At 38.8% G+C, this 17,913-nt stretch overlaps 2 protein-coding genes across 4 annotated transcripts in view; one reads left to right on the plus strand and one right to left on the minus strand.

Moving 5' to 3' along the window:
• Positions 1 to 418: 418 nt before the first annotated feature.
• Positions 419 to 6,619, plus strand: LOC107707122 (proline-rich protein 7-like). Of its 2 annotated transcripts, none has more exons than XM_016511026.1 (3): positions 419 to 747; positions 2,208 to 2,991; positions 6,116 to 6,619. In XM_016511026.1, exons 2-3 carry the CDS (start codon positions 2,691 to 2,693, stop codon positions 6,550 to 6,552), a joined length of 738 nt encoding a protein of 245 aa, XP_016366512.1. In that variant the 5' UTR covers positions 419 to 747; positions 2,208 to 2,690; the 3' UTR covers positions 6,553 to 6,619. The 2 variants fall into 2 exon arrangements, with proteins under 2 accessions (XP_016366512.1, XP_016366513.1); XM_016511027.1 differs by having other exon boundaries at positions 6,119 to 6,619.
• Positions 6,620 to 10,493: 3,874 nt separating this feature from the next.
• The window catches only part of LOC107707127 (drebrin-like), a 74,768-nt gene continuing 67,348 nt past the window's right edge, over positions 10,494 to 17,913 (minus strand). For both annotated transcript variants that reach the window (XM_016511032.1, XM_016511031.1), the window contains exons 12-15: positions 16,079 to 16,186; positions 13,247 to 13,701; positions 12,941 to 13,046; positions 10,494 to 11,955 (exon numbers count right to left, since the gene is read on the minus strand). In XM_016511032.1, the coding sequence (XP_016366518.1) occupies positions 11,900 to 11,955; positions 12,941 to 13,046; positions 13,247 to 13,701; positions 16,079 to 16,186 (725 nt within the window). In that variant the 3' untranslated portion in view covers positions 10,494 to 11,899. The remainder of the gene's footprint in view (positions 11,956 to 12,940; positions 13,047 to 13,246; positions 13,702 to 16,078; positions 16,187 to 17,913) is intronic.

Consider the following 17,913-nt stretch of genomic DNA (forward strand, 5'->3'; position numbering starts at 1 on the left):
AACGCCTTTCTTTCACATTCCTTACTAGCGGACGGACTTACCAGTTTACGGACAAGAGCTTAACTGTGAAAAAATTCACAGATCAAGCTGGTGAATATGACACCGGTTTCATTCCTCTAAGTGTACAACTTTTGGCGCTGTAGGCATTATAAAATTAAGAGTCGCTACGAAAAAAAACCTGATTTCGGCCCGAAGGACAGCGTCACCTGAATTCACAAATCATGGAGAATGATATTCGGTATTATTTGCATGTCTATGACAGCGCGCTGCGTATTTATAGCCAAAAGAAATCTGAATATCAAACCGCAAACTATCTTTACTGCGGTCAAAAACCGGCGTGCCATTTCAATCGCTTTGTTCTGCAATCAGTTAAATAGGAGGAGCGATCATGTCAGTTTGTTTGGAGAACCGCTATTCTCAATTTGATACACAGAATCCTCGTGAGAGCAGCAGAGTATGATCGCGCTGCCAATGTGGACGTTTCATGACGCGCGCGCGTCAATTACAGGTGTCCATTAACCGCCGCGCGCATCAGGACCACAAGGAATGACGCGAAACACTTTCTGTTTATCCTGGTAAACATTAGTGAAGACACTAAAGAACACACTCATCTGCGAACAAGACTGTTAACATTTACTGTCACTGACAACTACCTCAACTTTTATTTGGATTGAGTCACGTCCTGTCCATTGAAATGGTGTCACGCGTCTGAAAATGAACTCATCGTGACTGGAAGACGCTTATCATGTAAGTACGCTCAGCAACATGTATTTGTTTCTATTTAAAAATTACCAACATAAGCTATATTATAGGTGGTTAAAAGTATTATGAAAAAGCGAATGTTAGTATACGCCTAATGGCAGCCCTCTGGTGATACAGACGTTTGCATGTTAACATTTTCATGTCCGTGAATTATTATTTTTTTACTCTTTGTAATAACGTTATATGTAACATGGTGTTTATCTATCATTACCAATTGTGCACATTCTTCCACAAAAATCACCCTCCTGAGATACTGCACATCGTTACAGCTATGTTAAACGACGGGCATCTGGATTGTTTATTTATGGATATGTTCATTTATTGTGATGATTGGAGATATAAGCTTCCATAATAGAAAAAACGCAGTTTCAGTGCTGTAGTTTAAATAAATGTTCAGCCCAGTCCTTTTAATTTTTTGGTAAATGTTTTTGGTTATATTATAAAACGTTATATATTTATAATTAAATATTGAAGGTTCTATTTATTTATTTATTTAAAAAGAAGCATACAGTATTATGCGATGCATTATGCGTTTATATCAATGACATTGTGATAATGGTGGACATTACTGAGGTTAGGCAAAGTCACATTTCTTCTTTAGTTAAGTAAGAGGTGATGACAGCCTCCTCCTCATTCAAATGCCAGTGTTTAATAGAGTTCTCTGATCATTCCTCTAAACCAATGACTATCAAGGTAGGTAGTTATGTTAAACAAATCTTACACTCAAGACTATAACCACTTAATTATGGAAACAGAGGGACCATAGGTAAAATTTTAAGAATCAACCATTATTTATCGACCAGCACTTGTCTCCTGTGTAAAGCAGCTCTGGGAGTTCCTTCAGTTAATCTATAGGTTATGTCTTCCAAAGGTGATATAACTGAATCCATATTTAAGGCAGTGTGTAGAAGCAATCGGATATGGATGACCACATGCAGTGGGAACACCAAAAAGAAAATCCCATGAGTGATAATGAAGCAGGACGAAGATTAAATCTATATCCTCAAGGTCACCAAGATCAAAAAAAGCTTTATAGATCATTTGACAGGATCAGAGCTGGTTATATGAGTTGTCCTAATCTTATTGAAAAAATGGCATATTTGTTTGTTGGTTGTCGAGAGCTATCATTAACAGACGAAGAGGTGCCATGTTGAAAGCCATCATTAATGTTCAAGCAGTCCCAAACTACATTAGCAAATGAAAATTCATGCAGTTGACACAGTATCCTCACATTCTTTCTTGAAAACTATGTGTACTCCCACTCTGTCAATGTAAGAAATTTATACTTACCCCCTAAAGTCGTGCGAGTTGTGCTTGAACAGCTGAGGTTAATTATGAAATGGGTCATTGTGTGTGAAATATTAAAGGTCTGTGTTTTGAAAATATGACAAGTTCATAACTTATGATGGTTGCCCCCTTCTATGTTCTCTCCCTTTGTTGAGCAGCGTGAATGCTGATGTCCTCTGGAGATCTGAAGAGCCCTGATCTGCTCAGCGGAGGATCACAACACAGGAGGAGACCCAGGCACTGTGAGACTTTAGCATTCCCTCATTGCACCTGCTGTCAGGAAAAGAGCATCTGCAGATATTCATTTCTTCTTGTAAAAGAGGCTCTGGCAGACCTTCGGAAAGTGCCTCTTCAGTTTCACTTTTGCATTATATGGGACATCTTGCATTTTCATGGAACACGCTTCAAGTGAAATCTGACCTCCGGTCTGTGGGAAACCTTTCAGTTGGTTAACTTCGAGAAAATGAGCTCAGCAAAATGCTTGGATAGACTCTTAATGGTTTTAAACTTCGGGATTTGTAGAAATATGGTAGCTATGAGACTTGGTGAGTGAACTCAATGACATAATTAGCAGGTCCACTCAAGACTTTAAATCTTCCCACTTGATCCTGGAGGGCCCAAACCTTATCAACGTCATAATCATGGTGATGTCACAGGGCACCTATATGTTTTTGGCGTGCTTTGCCGGCTTCTGGCTGATCTGGGCTCTCATTGTCATGCTTTGCTGCTTTTGCAGCTTTGCCCAGCGCAAGCTGAAGCGCCGGCGTGAAGAGAGGCTGAGGGAACAGTGCCTGCGAGCACTGGAGATGGAGCCTCTGGAGTGCACTGGTGGGGGATATCCTCCCAGGGAGCCCCCTCAGTTCTGCCCACCGATTCAAATGATGTCTGCACAGCTGCCTGTAACACACACTCTCCCTCAAGCAAACTGGACTGTCCCTGAAGGTAGGATGTTTAAACAAGCTCAATCATCCAGTGCATTTTTGTCTGCAATTAGAGATATGGGGACTATTATAATTAAGACGTTTGTACATTTGTCCAACCACATATTCAGAAGATATGGTTCAGAAAATTTTCAATGAACCATGCCCTAAAGATTCCATGAAATCAATATCTGAGGTCGATGGCTTTTATACTCGGAATTAGTGCTCTGCATTTATCCCATCCAAAGTGCACACACACAGCAGTGAACACACACACACCGTGAACACACACCCGGAGCAGTGGGCAGCCATTTTTTTTTGCTGCGGTGCCCGGGGAGCAGTTGGGGGTTTGGTGCCTTGCTCAAGGGCACCTCAGTCGTGGTATTGAAGGTGGGAGAGAGCGCTGTACATTCACCCCCCCCACCGACAATCCCTGCCGGTACGAGACTCGAACCCGCAACCATTGGAGTCCGACTCTCTAACCATTAGGCCACAACTTCCCCCTTCAATGTAATCACCCTTCAAACCAAAAGGCTTTTTAAACTCATCAAAACAAACATGTTGTGTTTCAAGCAACAACAATCATCCATCTTGAGCTGTACCACTCAGAACACCTCACACACTGAGGGCAGTCCAAGCTGCATTCTTTCATGTATGACATGGTAACAGTGAGCCTTGTGTGGGTGTTGTGTAGGCAGACGAGTACAGCATTGAACTAGCAGCATTTAGAGCCGGGCTAATAATGTGTTTTGGCAGACAGGCAGACTGCCAGAGTTGGTGGATCCCTGGCCATGGGTGAAGAATGTGCCTTTAAACCTGTGCCAAACACACAGGATGGATGACCACATATTAAAACAAGGTCTGAGTAATAATTCAGCTCACAAAAGAGTAAGAGTCAGAAAGAATTGTACTCTTTAAAGAGACTTTGCATCACTTTACAACAACAGGCTCATTATGTCCCCTGTGACGCCTTGAGCAGCATATGAGAAAATGCTCTTTGATATAATCTAAAGGTCTAAATAATCTGCAGTAAGTTTTAATATACTATTTTAATATTAGGTATAATATTATACTCTCAAATCCCCATCTATCATAAGTAAAATTTTCCCCAAAGAATGTATTTAATGAGATGTATATGAATAAATACCAAATCACCATCGGGACTGTCTGTGGAAAGAACTGTAACAATGTCCTTGAGAATTAAATAAAAATGCAGTTTTAGTTGATGGTGTAAGCAGGTCTGAACATTGTATGGCTTCTGGATCTGACCTATCATATGAATTGTTTGCACTCTTTGTGCTATGGACATGAATGTCATTTCAAATTGCGTGGCTCAGACTTTTCGCCCGGCCTGGCCATATCTACCCCTGACCCTACAAGCTGTTTGAAGAATGTATGGATGGCCATATCAAGGAATCAAAATATGATTAAGACTAAAAAGGCTAGAATGCACTACACGACTTTTAAAATCTGAACATATTTTAGAACACTAGGCATCAAACCCTTGTTGACTTAGCTAATAGGCTCTTCTTAATTATCATGTGCATCATAGGATTGCAGCAAATGGATTGCAGCAAGAATTGCAGCAAATGGCTACAAAAATAAATAAGTAAATACAACTGAGGATCATACACTAAAGAACTGAGGATCACACACTACCAGACTTTCAAGTCATTCTGAACATAACTCGCATAGAAATGGAAGCTTTAGCGCAAGTTCTACTAGGAAGACTTAATGCTACGTCACGCATTACAATTAGATCTAGCCAATCGTCACTCGACACGAGAAATATATAGGCTCTTTACTCGCCCTTCCTTGTGTTTGCAGAAACTGACATTGACGTTCCCCTCCATCCTCCCCATCACCACCAGGTTGGCCCTGTCCATGCAGGGGGGTAGGCTCCGCCCCTGCCTTTGTCTCGGCAGTAATAGATGAATCTTCAACCTACAGATTCAAGCTACGGATGGGGCCTAGGCCAAAGAATTAAGTTTTTTATGTCTTAGTTTTGTAAAATAAATTATTTCGAATCTTATCACCTCCCGAGTCTTTCTGGTAGAAATGTGCCTTGTTGCTAGGATACACATGACAAATGAAAACAATGTGTGTTCTAAAATCGGCTCAAAATATCAAACATGTTTGATATCTTCTGACTTCAAGGAATCATAGTCTGAAGCTAAAAACATCAGAGTCTGTGCCCATAATATACATAATTTTCTGTGAATTCTGTCAACTCTGATTGACCAAAATCTGCAGACTGACTTTGACTTATGGCAGCTAGCATCGATGCGTCCAAACCTGGACAAAAATGTATTCCACCTTTTAGGTTATTTTGACAACCCAGGACACCCTTTAGCAACACCCTAGAAACCACCTAAAATTACCTACTAACAGCATAGCAATGTGCTATCTTCCCAGAACACCCTATCAATCCCCTCTTGCAACCACCCAGAATGCTTTAGCCACCTGCTAAAAACCACTCAGAACCTTATTGTGCATTGTGGCATTTGCATGGGCAAGCACCATTCACATTATCTTCAGAAAATGTCAAAATTTGGTTTTCTCAACAAGTTGGGTTTGCAGTGAGAGTTTAAGAAGCACCGCCTCCATTTGTTGCAATCCTATGATGCACATGATAATTAAGAAGAGCTTAAAGTAAGCTAAGTGCTTCCACATGGCACTGCTAGCCTCTAGGACTCAAAGGATTTTTTTGTGGGTGGGGGGGGGGAACAGCCAAACACGTTCTTATCTCTGACCTCAATATGCTGGTTTATCACTTCCCTCCACAGGAGAAAATCTATTCTAGCTTTCATCTAGGAGTGAGAAGTGACCTTGGAGGACATGATAAAAGCTTTAGTTCTTCTACCCTCCCCTGATAAAATATACAGGGTCCTCATTTATGTTGTCTAATGTCCTCTGATAAATTCATGCAGTTTTTTTTTTATCTGATAAGTTGTGCGATTGCATATGTTTAATGATGTCTGGTCTGACTAGGAAAAAGTAAGGTCTACAATATCTTGGGGCCATGAGGCAAGAGTTTTTATAATGTTAATGAGAAGGATTTTGCCACTAAAACTTCGCATGATTGGTGCAGCTTTCAGTATCTGTTGTACTTCCTGTTCTTTGGTGAATTGTTTGTTTTTTCTCAGCAGACACAGATGTCTTTGGAAAACCTCCTTGCTACGAAGAGGCCGTATTGATGGAGGACCCACCGCCCCCTTACAGTGAGGTTCTGGCGGATCCCAGAGGAGGAACTTACACCAAACCTGCATCCAGGTCCTCTAGGGAGCATCAGGAGTCTGAGACCAGCAAGATGGCCCCTGTGACCGTGTTTCCCGAACGTGACTACTCCTCCCTAATACGCCTCCCTTCGGCCAGACGCTGGGACTCACTGGGGCACCTCCTGTCCACCATGGACCTTAACCACAACAACCTGCCGGTTGAACCTCAGGCCTCTGCCATCGCGACCATGCCTCGTGAGGGCCGGACTCACACAGACATGGGCTTGCGAGGACTCCGCAGTCTGGATCAACACTATGGTTTGCCCACAGCCTTTCCCCTTTTGGGTCGAAGTACAGCAGTATGAGTCCACAAAAATAGACCTACAGACCACTTTCTGAGATGAACACTCACAATGCTGAGTCATATGCGATCTGGAGAGTCTGCCAGAGGCATTTCGAATGCTGTATTTTGGGGGCAGAATCGGGTCAGGATGATTCAGCTTTGTTCAGGGGTTCATTTGCAGATCCATCATACTCGTTTTTCTCTCGTCCTCCTCCTTGCTCTCCGTGGCATCTCTGCCTGATGCAGAGCAGCAGCTATTATGTGGATGCTGTTGCCATGGCTCCCGGGAGCTGTCTGCAGCCCACCAACACCTCGCCCCTCACATCCTCTCTTCTTCCTTTCTCATCTGCGGCTCACCGATAATAATACAAATGACATTTCAAACCCTGTCTTTGTGAAACAGGGTGCGACATGGTGAAATGACAGTGGTTGGTTCGTACTGTAGCTACACAATGCTGCTCAGCTGCGCAAAAATGTTGTTTCATAAACTGGGAAACAATACCTGGCATCTCTTTCTGGATTTTCTGCCAGTTCTTTTTCGGGAAGGAGTCTGAACTTTGGGGGTGGAAAATATTCAAAGTAATCACAAATCCTGAAAAGGAAGTTGCCTGAAGGATTGTGATTTTTGAAACGTCTGTAGTGTCCATTGGAAGTTGTCTCTCCCAGCTTAATGCATTAGACCATGCGGGTACATTGAGGAACTGCCTTTTATTTCATGTCAATAGCACTATTCTATTTTTTACAGATTCTGAATCTCTATGAAAAATGATTTTTTTTATATGAAATACATCATCCTGAAGTGCTCATCAGATTGATGATAGGACCTTGTTTGTAATGACCTGTGAATTGGATTTGTCAACATTTTCATGCATCACCATGTTGCCCACGTTACTCCCTGCTGTTGCAGCCATGTGGGATGTTTGGCATTTATTTAACAAAACTCATTTATATACTGGTGCTTCTTCAAGTGAGACCAACTGAATTCCTTTTGCTACGCTGTTTTTTGCCATCAATGTAGTGATTGCTACATGCTCGATTTCATTTTTTTTCCTTTTATTGCCATCATTTCTATTTTGTGTCTCCATGCCCTTAAAACGATTCTACCTCAATCCATCCAATGGCTGTCTTTGTCAGCTTCCCGGGCATATAACTCCGCTTTCATGCATGCGCTGGATGCTTTCAAATGGTATTTGATTAAAATAAGCTCCATTTTGGAAATGTGAACAAGCAGTTAGCAGTGTATGTGGGCACACATTCAGCACAATGCTTTTACTACATCATAGTGATGTCTTTGGTTCATTATTTTTAATTGCGCAGCCATCACTAGACCGCCCAAAAATAACAAAAGCATAAAGGAATCATGCTTCCCACAACCCAAGTATATGTTCCCTGCTTCATTATAACCTGTGCTGACTAAATTACATAATGCAATTATATGAAGAATATATTATTTTTCCAATTTCATCCCTACAAAGTTGAAATGGTGTGTCCATGTTGAATGTTGGAAATTGAAACAAGTACTTCTTATCACATAAATGACAGAATAAAGGTTGGAAAAATTAATTCTGAAAAAGTTGATAAGGAAAGATTGCCTTGAGTACAACATACTCTCTTTGAAATAAAAATAATGCCCTGTAGATGTCTTTGGTTCATTATTTTTAATTGCGCAGCCATCACTAGACCGCCCAAAAATAACAAAAGCATAAAGGAATCATGCTTCCCACAACCCAAGTATATGTTCCCTGCTTCATTATAACCTGTGCTGACTAAATTACATAATGCAATTATATGAAGAATATATTATTTTTCCAATTTCATCCCTACAAAGTTGAAATGGTGTGTCCATGTTGAATGTTGGAAATTGAAACAAGTACTTCTTATCACATAAATGACAGAATAAAGGTTGGAAAAATTAATTCTGAAAAAGTTGATAAGGAAAGATTGCCTTGAGTACAACATACTCTCTTTGAAATAAAAATAATGCCCTGTAATGTCCTGTAAAAAAAAAAAAACTAATCTAAGTACTAAGAACTAATCTTAAATGGCCAAATATTGATAAATTCATGTGAAATATTCATTTTTTTGCACAGACCAAAATATAGAATTGTTGAGACAATCAATTAAATTTACTGCACCTAACTGTCATTTCAAAAACACAGCCCCAAAATACTTACACTGTAAAATTAATCTATAGGAAAGGATTGATTGTTTTGGGAGAGTATAGTTGTTTAAAATGATTGTATCTGCTTTTACTCTCTGTTTTTAAATTTTCAGTTACATCACAACAGAAGCTAAAGACAGAGATGTAAACGGTCTTTTCTCTGCCAGCAATGTGTTGCTAAGCGACCATAGAAGAGCTGTGTGAATCTGTTTGCACAGATGAAGCGAGCAGTACCGTCACTGCTCTGGTACACAGCCTTCTCACATCCAATATGGTGGATTGTGGTTTGCAAATTAGCATATACGAGACATATTATGTACCAAATGTACCCCGTTTGTGATCTATCAATCAAAAGGGGTTTTGTGCAGAAATTTCTTTTGATCTGGTAAGATTCTCAATTTAGACAAAATTGTATTCCCATTTGACACCAAATTTACACTCCAAATTCTCCAAAGCACATTTTGTTTCTCTGTGAACGGCAAACTGAAAGTGTTTCGTGCAGTGTTCATGTAGCATGCAAAGTGTGTGCTTGTGTATGTGTACTAATTCATCGCTGCTATATATTTTCATGCTCATATGAGGATTTTTTGTTTTCTAAAAATATACACAATATACACACAAACAGGGCCAGTGAATGCCTGATATCTGATCAATAAAACTGAGGTACAAAGTCTAAAGTTAAGACAGTGTTTTAGCATTTCTGTGTGTCCGTTTTGTCGCAGGTGGAAAAACGTAAAAGTAAACACGTTTTCTGAAGGATTTTAAAGTCTTTTATTAACATACACAAGCACATAGCATGTCACAAAAGATCTTGTGCTTGTTTCAAAAACAGCATGTGAGAAGCGGACGGAAAAGGAAGAGATAGAAAAAAATAATTAAAAAAGAACTTTCAGGAGTCGCTAAGCCTTGCTTCAGGGGCAAAGAAGAAATTACTGTAGTAGAACAGTAGCAGTAATAGTAATAGTAGTGGTAGTAGTAGTAGTAGTCTCCTAGTAGTTTGAGGGAGAAAGAGAATAATAATCACTACTAAGGAGGTAGGACGGTGAATGGGAATACATGGAAGTCATTTCAAAAGGGGCTAAGTTACTGTTAAAGATGCGGGTTACTTCCTATTAGGTTTCATACTGAGCAACCTTTTTTCTCTCTCACCGAAGAAACATAAAAAAACCCCAATCCAAACGTACGCCAACCCCCGTTTTTCATTGGAGGTGAATCAATACATGTTAGTGATTGTAGTACATTTTACATGAGCACAAAATTTGAGCTATTTACAGAACAATACTAATTGGTTTAGTCTTATTGCTTGCTTTTCCACTCAAAAAATCCATTGTAAAACCAAGATGTTATGAAGGTGTTTTACAATATGACTAGAAGTATGAGGAAGACAGTGGTCAGTCAAGGCTGGGACAGTGGGTGGTGATAACTTAGCAGTTGCAGAACAACAAAGATTACAGGTTGAGTCAGTGTTGACTAAGTGAGATAATCTCTCACCATTCTGCCCTCGAGCAAGGCGATGTGTCCCTGCATTTCTCTTTGTCTAAAAGTCAGTTACAAATCCAAATGTCATTTAAAGATTTGTAACAATTTTAGGTCTTTACGAGTTGCTGGACATGCTAAGGTCACATTACTCTGAAGAAAGTCTTGGGTTAAGCATTTTTTAACTAGCAACAACTTAAAAAAAGATTATAAGGGTCATAATAATATTTTATTTCAATAATAGGGGTTACTGACGTGGCTTGAAATCTGCGATTAGAAAGAATTTCCTTCCCTTGGGAGTATAAAACTAATTTAAAAGGTTCAAAATCACATCCACAAAAAAATTAAGGTCGAAACCATACTCTACGCAAGTACATGAACGCAAATGCTGTGATTTCACTCATCGCAGTTTTACTAGAATGTGTTAAAAAATGCAGTTCATAACAAAACGCTAAGCACTGCATTCTCAGCACTGCCACATGGGGTGCTATAGCTAGCATTAGCATTAACCGACTTTTGTAAGAAAAAAACAACAACCACTGACTACTGTCATAGTGGAGTGACAGTTTGAATCTTGGTAGCAAGTTAGATAACTGCTTACATGTTTATAGTGAGATATTTGAATAACAGCGATTTGAAGGTAATTATTTTGTCTTCTTAAAGGGTTACTTCACCCAAAAATGAAAATTCTGTCATCATTTATTCACCCTCATATCATTCCAAAAACTGCATGACTCACTTTATTCTGCGAAAAACAGAATGACAAAATGTTCATTTTTAACTACTGGTCTTTGAACACCACAGTAAGGTTGCATGCTAATATGTACAGCGGGACTACACATTTGTATTTGCGTCACCATTTGCATACTTACGTAGAGTATGTTTCAGGCCTGAGCCTTTCCAATAATAATACACACACTCACTAACGAATATATAACTAAAACAATTCCCAATGGAGTCCACTACAACTGTTATTGCCTAAATTTCTCAACGAATCAAAGCTCTATTGGAGTTTTTACAACAAAAATGTCAGTTTCATCCATTGTTTATATACACTGTCTCATATGTAGTCAAAATATACATATGCCACCTGGCGCTAAAGTCCTAAAAGGCCGTCATACTCAAAATAATTGGCACAACACAAAATTGTTTCGTAATCACATATAAACCCCTTTTATTTTCCGTTTGCTAAATACGAATGACTCAACTGGAGCTAAAATCAAGTTCTGACATGCCTTTGCTTCTGTGAAGGTGAGGGTTCGACCGTCTCTGACCGATTGAGTCATCAAAGCAAACGCCCCTGTGGGCATAACACTCAAACACGTGTGATTCAACTAAGCAATTAAGATTGTAGGGAACTTGAACCACTGAGCAGACCTAAGATCAGTGTTGATAAAGGAGAAACAGACCGGTCTAATCTGCTACTACACACACCTGTTAGGCACAGGGATCGATACAACACAGGTGAACGCTAGAGACACACTGTGCTATACTCTGCATAGAAAAAAAAAAAGATCAAAATAAATAATAAACGCACTCATGCACACATACATGAACCAAGAGCGCTCATACCCACTGGCATCTTTAACAATAACCCGAGTCCTTTTCTTCTGTGGCTAACATTGTTTTTGTTGTTGTTTTTTTTTATCTAAAACATTTTAATGCAAGACTTCTGTAACTGTTGCAAAATAAGTTTTCATAGAGGTGTCGCCTGTTTTTCCCTCAGTTGCTCCTATTCATCATCATCTTCCATCACAGGGTCTGTATCCCAGCACGTAATGTCGATTTCTGTGGCAGACAATAAGACAAACATGTTATATTAGGATCTTTTCTGAGGCAAGGGAGTGATGTAACAAGAAGAAATTATTTTCTTTGTTCTTCTTGTTTATGTTTTTTTGTTTAAGATTATGAGGACATATACCTGCAAGAAAGGAAAAGCTTAAGCAGACGAAATTTTTTGTCATTATTCACCCTTCTGCTATTTCAAAAAACGTATGATTTTTTTTCTTTTGTGGTGAATTTTTGAAGAATATCCCGGCCACTCTTTTCTGAGGCTGTCAATCAGTATCATTTTAGTATCACTGCGATACTATTATGGTTTTCAATAATAGTTTGAATTAGTTTTTATTTTCTGTTTTCCATTTGAATTTGTTCAAGTTTTAGTCATTTTGTTGTTCTTCATTTTCATTCAGTTTTACGCGAGGTACTAAATCTAAAACTGTCATTTTTATTTGTTTTTGTCTATATAGTTTTTATTCATTTTTATTTCAAACACACAAATAAATTACTAAAACTAAAATTAAAATAGAAAATCTAAAAATAATACAAAATATTAATACAAAACTATAAAACAGTAGTATCTCTATCAAATAACACTAACATTTGCTCTATAAAATTGTCTAAAATGATAAGTTACCACCCTATTAATAATTTTGATTATCAATAGAATGTAAATTGTGAACTAAAAATTATTAGCTACTCAAAAAATGAAAGAACACTTGTCTCACCCAAACTTAATGTTTTTGTATCATATGCATCAAAACAGGAACAAGAATTGTGTTTGAATCAGATTTATTTTTCTGTTTTCATATAAAAAAATAAAAAAATCATTTTAGTAATTTTGTTGTTTATTGTCATTTTGGTTTATTGATTTTATTTTTGTTTTTTGTCTATATAGCTTTTATTCATTTTTATTTAAGTGTTAGTTATTTTAGTACATCAAGAATTGCGTTCATTAAATCATTTCATGTGCTTCAACCTGCTGTGATCTCACCTGGTGGTTTGTTATAAAAAACTGGTGTTGGGTTGACTTTTGCAGTGCAGTCATCTGACTGGGCAAAATCCTCCTCCTGTGATTGGCTGAAGTAGCCTTCACTCGCCTGCATAAACACAAATATATATGTAAACATAAAGCTTCATGCATCTTGAATATAGCTAGTGTTTTGTCATGTGTCAAAAAAATAGAGAGCATATGCTGCCATCTAGTGGCAAAATAAATAACATAAGTAAATAAAGCATGCAGGACAATGAGAGGCAAGGCAACATTGCATTGTTCATTTTAACAGTAAGTTCTGCTGACCTGGGTCCCTTCTTTAAGAAGCGTATCTCCATTGGTCAACAATAGCTGTCCGTCATCCAGATCCTGGCTGTCAGAGCCGGAAGCATGCTGCAGGGCCTGCTGGTAACTCAGGGTCATCTGGTGGGGTCCGGCCACATCCACCAGGCTAGAGGGGTCGTCCTCTGTGCCGGTGCAGTAGGGGGTGTCAGGCACCTCATCGAAGCTCAGGAGCGGCTGCGGGAGAGCAGGGGAGGAGCTGGCAAGATGAGGCTCCGGGGTGTCCTCCATCAGGTCCATAATGTGGCTGGGGGCCCGGGAGGCGGCCGTAGCTGGTGCTGGGCCACTGTCCCACAAGTCTAGCAGGCTGTCGTCTGTGCTGGATAATGGAGCGGTGCTGCTGGGTTGGGGGGAAACACTTGGAGAGGTCTTGGCAAAGCCGGAATCCTGCACTGGAGTCTGCTTGGGAGTGTCAAAGGCTGGAGGAAGGAAAAAGGAAATTTAAGAAATAGAATATAGAATTATATTACGTTCATTACATTCATGTTTTTGGTTAAATGTATAAATGTATTGTGCAAGAACTGCAATTAATGATTTTGGAGGAGCAATAACAGCCTCCCATCTGAGCAACTTATTAAGCTGATGAGATTCAACATTTTACATCCCAAAAAGTCCTTGTAAACTAATTAGATTCTTCACCATGTCCTCCAGAAAATGAGTTGTTTTTGGATCTAAACTGTTTAGTATTTAAAATAACTGCTGCTTTAGATACAATAAATATGGTATGTCCTTTCTTTCTCAAAAAGTGTTCAGTTGGAACGATGAATGATGGTTCTGTGCTGTACTGAATTATCACATACCCATATGTAAAATACACCAAAAGTACCTGCTTTCAATTTTGGGACAAAAATAGGTTGGTAGCAAGAATGTGTCATGGATAAATCGAACTAACGATGATCCTAAAAATATTACATTCAGTAGTATAATAATATCATGACTTAAAATTATATATTACGTAGAGAGAGTAACTGCAACAACAAGAACAACAACATTATTATTATTAGGGGCCAAGCACCAAAGGTGCTTAGGCACCTACTGTAATCGTTAAGAGTTTTTCTTATTCTTCCCCGCAAGTCTATGGCAGCCCACAGAACCATGTTGTAAAAAAAGCTGTGAAATTTGGCACATAGATGGAAGGCAGCCTGGATATTAAACAGCAATTTTGGAATCTCTCAACTCAATCCCTCTCCCACCACCAACTGTCCAAAGTTGCACTCGTATTTATGCTAATAACTTCATCATCTTCAGAAAAACATGACAAAAACATGGAATTCAAATTGATTAGTCAAATGTTCTCAAATGCACAAATTTGACGAAGATCACGCCAAAACAGAAGTGAGGCTATATATCCGTAATGCTTTAGCATATTCAGACCAAACTTGGTTTGTGTTATGACAGCCAAGAACTGAGAGTAAATGCACAATTTCGGCACAGTGCCACCTAATGGTCAGGAGATATGAAAAATGGTTATTTTTGCTTATACCTTCTGAACAGTTTGGCCAAAAAACCCAAGGCTTGTGTTTTAAGATTCGGAGTAGCATACTGAATCGAACAATACCCAATTTTCCACTGATATGCCCTGAAGATACTTGAAAAGTTTGAAATTTCAAAAAATGCTAATATCTTTTGATTAGTTTTGCCTATTGTCATTAGACTGGTCTTAAAGGGGTCATATGATGCTTTTTTAAAGATCATTATTTTGTGTATTTGGACAATTTGAATAACAAAACAGTAGCTGATTCAGAAGCGCCAGATTGTCATAGCAAAGTCAGAATTACCTCCTCTTCTAGGTTCACGAAACGGTCGTCCATAAAATGCATTGCTGTTCTGTTGTAAGTAATCTTAAAGATTCCTAAATGCATCTACTTTCGGAAGGCCAAATAAAGTGCTTTTGCTTTCGCCTAGAAACACACAGCGTCTCCCTGACATGGCTGCTTCAACACTAACTGCGGTTACTGAAACCACGCCTTCTTTCTTTGCGTGCACATTTGGGCCGCATTATGCAAATATTTCCACATAGTGAGGTAGATATGTGGGGGCGTGTTAGAACGAGCCGTTTTAGGGGGGCGTGGCAGAGTCTTAACTTTGATAAAGAATATCTCTTTGGTTTTGAGACTTTAGTCTTTGCAACTTCAGGGATCTTATCTATGCACAATCAGCTTGTAACACTCTAAAGAGAAAGGGAAACTTGAAATCGCATCATATGACCCCTTTAATAGATTCTTTGGATCATGCTGAGATCACATACCAATTATGCCATAATTGTCCATTTTGATTTTCTTTGATAACCTACTTTTTCAAACTCCTCCTAGACTGTAATTGTCACATTACACTGACCACAGCACCACCTGGTCAAAAGTGATAAACCATTCAATCATATTACCTGTGATTGTATTTATGATTTTCAGCCATTTTGACTAAAATTATCTTAAAATGTCTTTAATTATTTATTGCTGCAGTTGTTCTGATGCTCCCTGCCATGCTTAGCTCGTTGTGCTTATCCCCTTAATTGCTGCTTGTAGCTATTACTATTTTTTAATTTCTATTATTGCTTTATATATTTTTTCATTATTATTTTGCCCTTTTTGAGATTTTTATTGAGAGATAACTGTTAATGACAATATAAGCAAGGGGAATAAGATCAGGAAATGCCAAGTCAGATTCAAACTCATGTTGCCCAGATAAGCATAATGTGCCAACCACTAGGCCACATATATCATGATCAAGATAATATGACACTAAATGAATATCATAAAGAAAAGAGTCAAAAGACTTCCCTTGTTTTTGAGGCCTTACCTAACTCCTTTCGAATGAAGTCCTCTTTGTCCTCCTGAATGGCGATTTTGGGGATGGGAGTGCATCCAGTGGTCATGCTGCGCTCGAGGATTCCTTCAGCAGAGTCATCTGAGACATCAAAGAGAAGGTAAACGTTTAATGTGGGCTCAAGTAAATCTCAAGTAACTCATACCAGCCAAAATATCAATCACAACACAAATGACAAAGTTTACAAATAGTCTAAAAAAGGATTGCTAACAATACCAAACAATAGCAAGCAATGTTTTGTCTGTCAAAAAGTGCATCGTCCCCATCGCCCTCGTCAATGATCGTGACATCAAAACACAGACATGCCAACATGACCGTGAAGACAAAACACAGTGTGCAGCGCAGAAAATGAGTTCACAAATTTGCAAATGCATGTAGTTTTTGAACATGCACACACTCTTAAAAATGTCAGCACAAGAAAGAAGTTTTATTAATAAAAAATGTTTAATACACTCAAAACAGCACTAAAGCATGTATAATCATATGCATCCACCAATATGTCAAGGCATTATGAAATGATACATACAAAAACACTGAAGGTTGACCTCGCAATCTCATGACAAGCTAAAGCAAGCTGACAAGTTAAAAAAAATATTCAATTAATTGACTTTAAAGTGGCAGGTGGTCAATATAAGACAATATGTAATCATACAGCCAAGATCTAAGATCTATTAATCTTGTTTATGCAATTTTTAGAGGATATCTAAATAATGACACACCAACCCACTGGAAAGAACAACCACAATTAAGATCTCTTTAACATCTCAATTGTTTCTCCTGGACAATAATATTTAACAGAGAGCAAATTTAATTTTTACAATCTCAAAAATATACATATTCATATAACATATTCTCAGAACTAATCACAAATCATGCTCAGGTTTGCAGAGATTAAGAAGTATGCAATCAAAAGTTATCAAATTAATTCAAAACCAAATCTGAGCTAATTCTTATTGTATGTCAAGCATCATCTCATTTAATTCTATTTTAGGAATTTCAGGAGAAACATCTGAGACAAATTTGCTTAAGACGAAACATTCTTAAAACCCAATTAAGTCTCCTGAGCTCTGAAAGAGCAACCTCTGAGCTATGACGTTTTCCACTGGAAGTCACTAACTCATAACGCAACAAAAACACTGAGATGCAAATTTTGTAGATAGCCACTTTAAAATGATACAGCTGAGAGAAGACCTCACATGACAAAACAAACACAATCAATGAAACGACAATGACCATCATAAAAGCTGATTTCAGGAAAACAGTTGTACAGGCACAAAATTCGCCCATTTCTGAAATGTAAAACCCACTGTATCACTCTAGATAAACTTTAGATGTTGGGTCTTAGCACAGACCCAATGTTTAGTCCTCGTAGCACACACTGATAATTGCAGGCGCCATTTGTCCTTGGGTTGCTGTTTAATTTTACTTTCAAACACACCACAAGGTCAGCTCCACAAAGATCACGCACGACACCATAGTCACACAAGGTCTACGGAATGCAAGCCCAAGGACTCGGAGACCACAATCACATGCGGTGCAACGTGGCATACACTCACAGGTCAACAGGATGGAAGGAAGTGCACGCAGGGCCGCCGGTTATCCATCAGAAAGAGCATGGGAGGAGAGGAAGGGGGACATGAGGGGAGTAACATTGGTGAGATTCAACCAGATCTCCCTAACCAAAAGAATCACTTTGTCTCAGTCCTCCAAACATCCACGGCATAGCTTCAAAATAACACATACTCAATGTTTCCTGTGCAAAATACAAAGTCAACGGACAACAAGTATAGGACACATATACAGACTAT

This window comes from Sinocyclocheilus rhinocerous, unplaced genomic scaffold, assembly GCF_001515625.1.
Source record: "Sinocyclocheilus rhinocerous isolate Xijiao unplaced genomic scaffold, SAMN03320098_v1.1 scaffold535, whole genome shotgun sequence".
Lineage (NCBI taxonomy): Eukaryota > Metazoa > Chordata > Actinopteri > Cypriniformes > Cyprinidae > Sinocyclocheilus > Sinocyclocheilus rhinocerous.

Coding starts and splice junctions, on each gene's coding strand:
- LOC107707122 (XM_016511026.1), top strand. CDS start 2,691: ATGGTGATGTCACAGGGCACCTATATGTTTTTGGCGTGCTTTGCCGGC. Junction 2,992..6,115: donor AAACTGGACTGTCCCTGAAG/GTAGGATGTTTA, acceptor GTTTTTTCTCAG/CAGACACAGATGTCTTTGGA.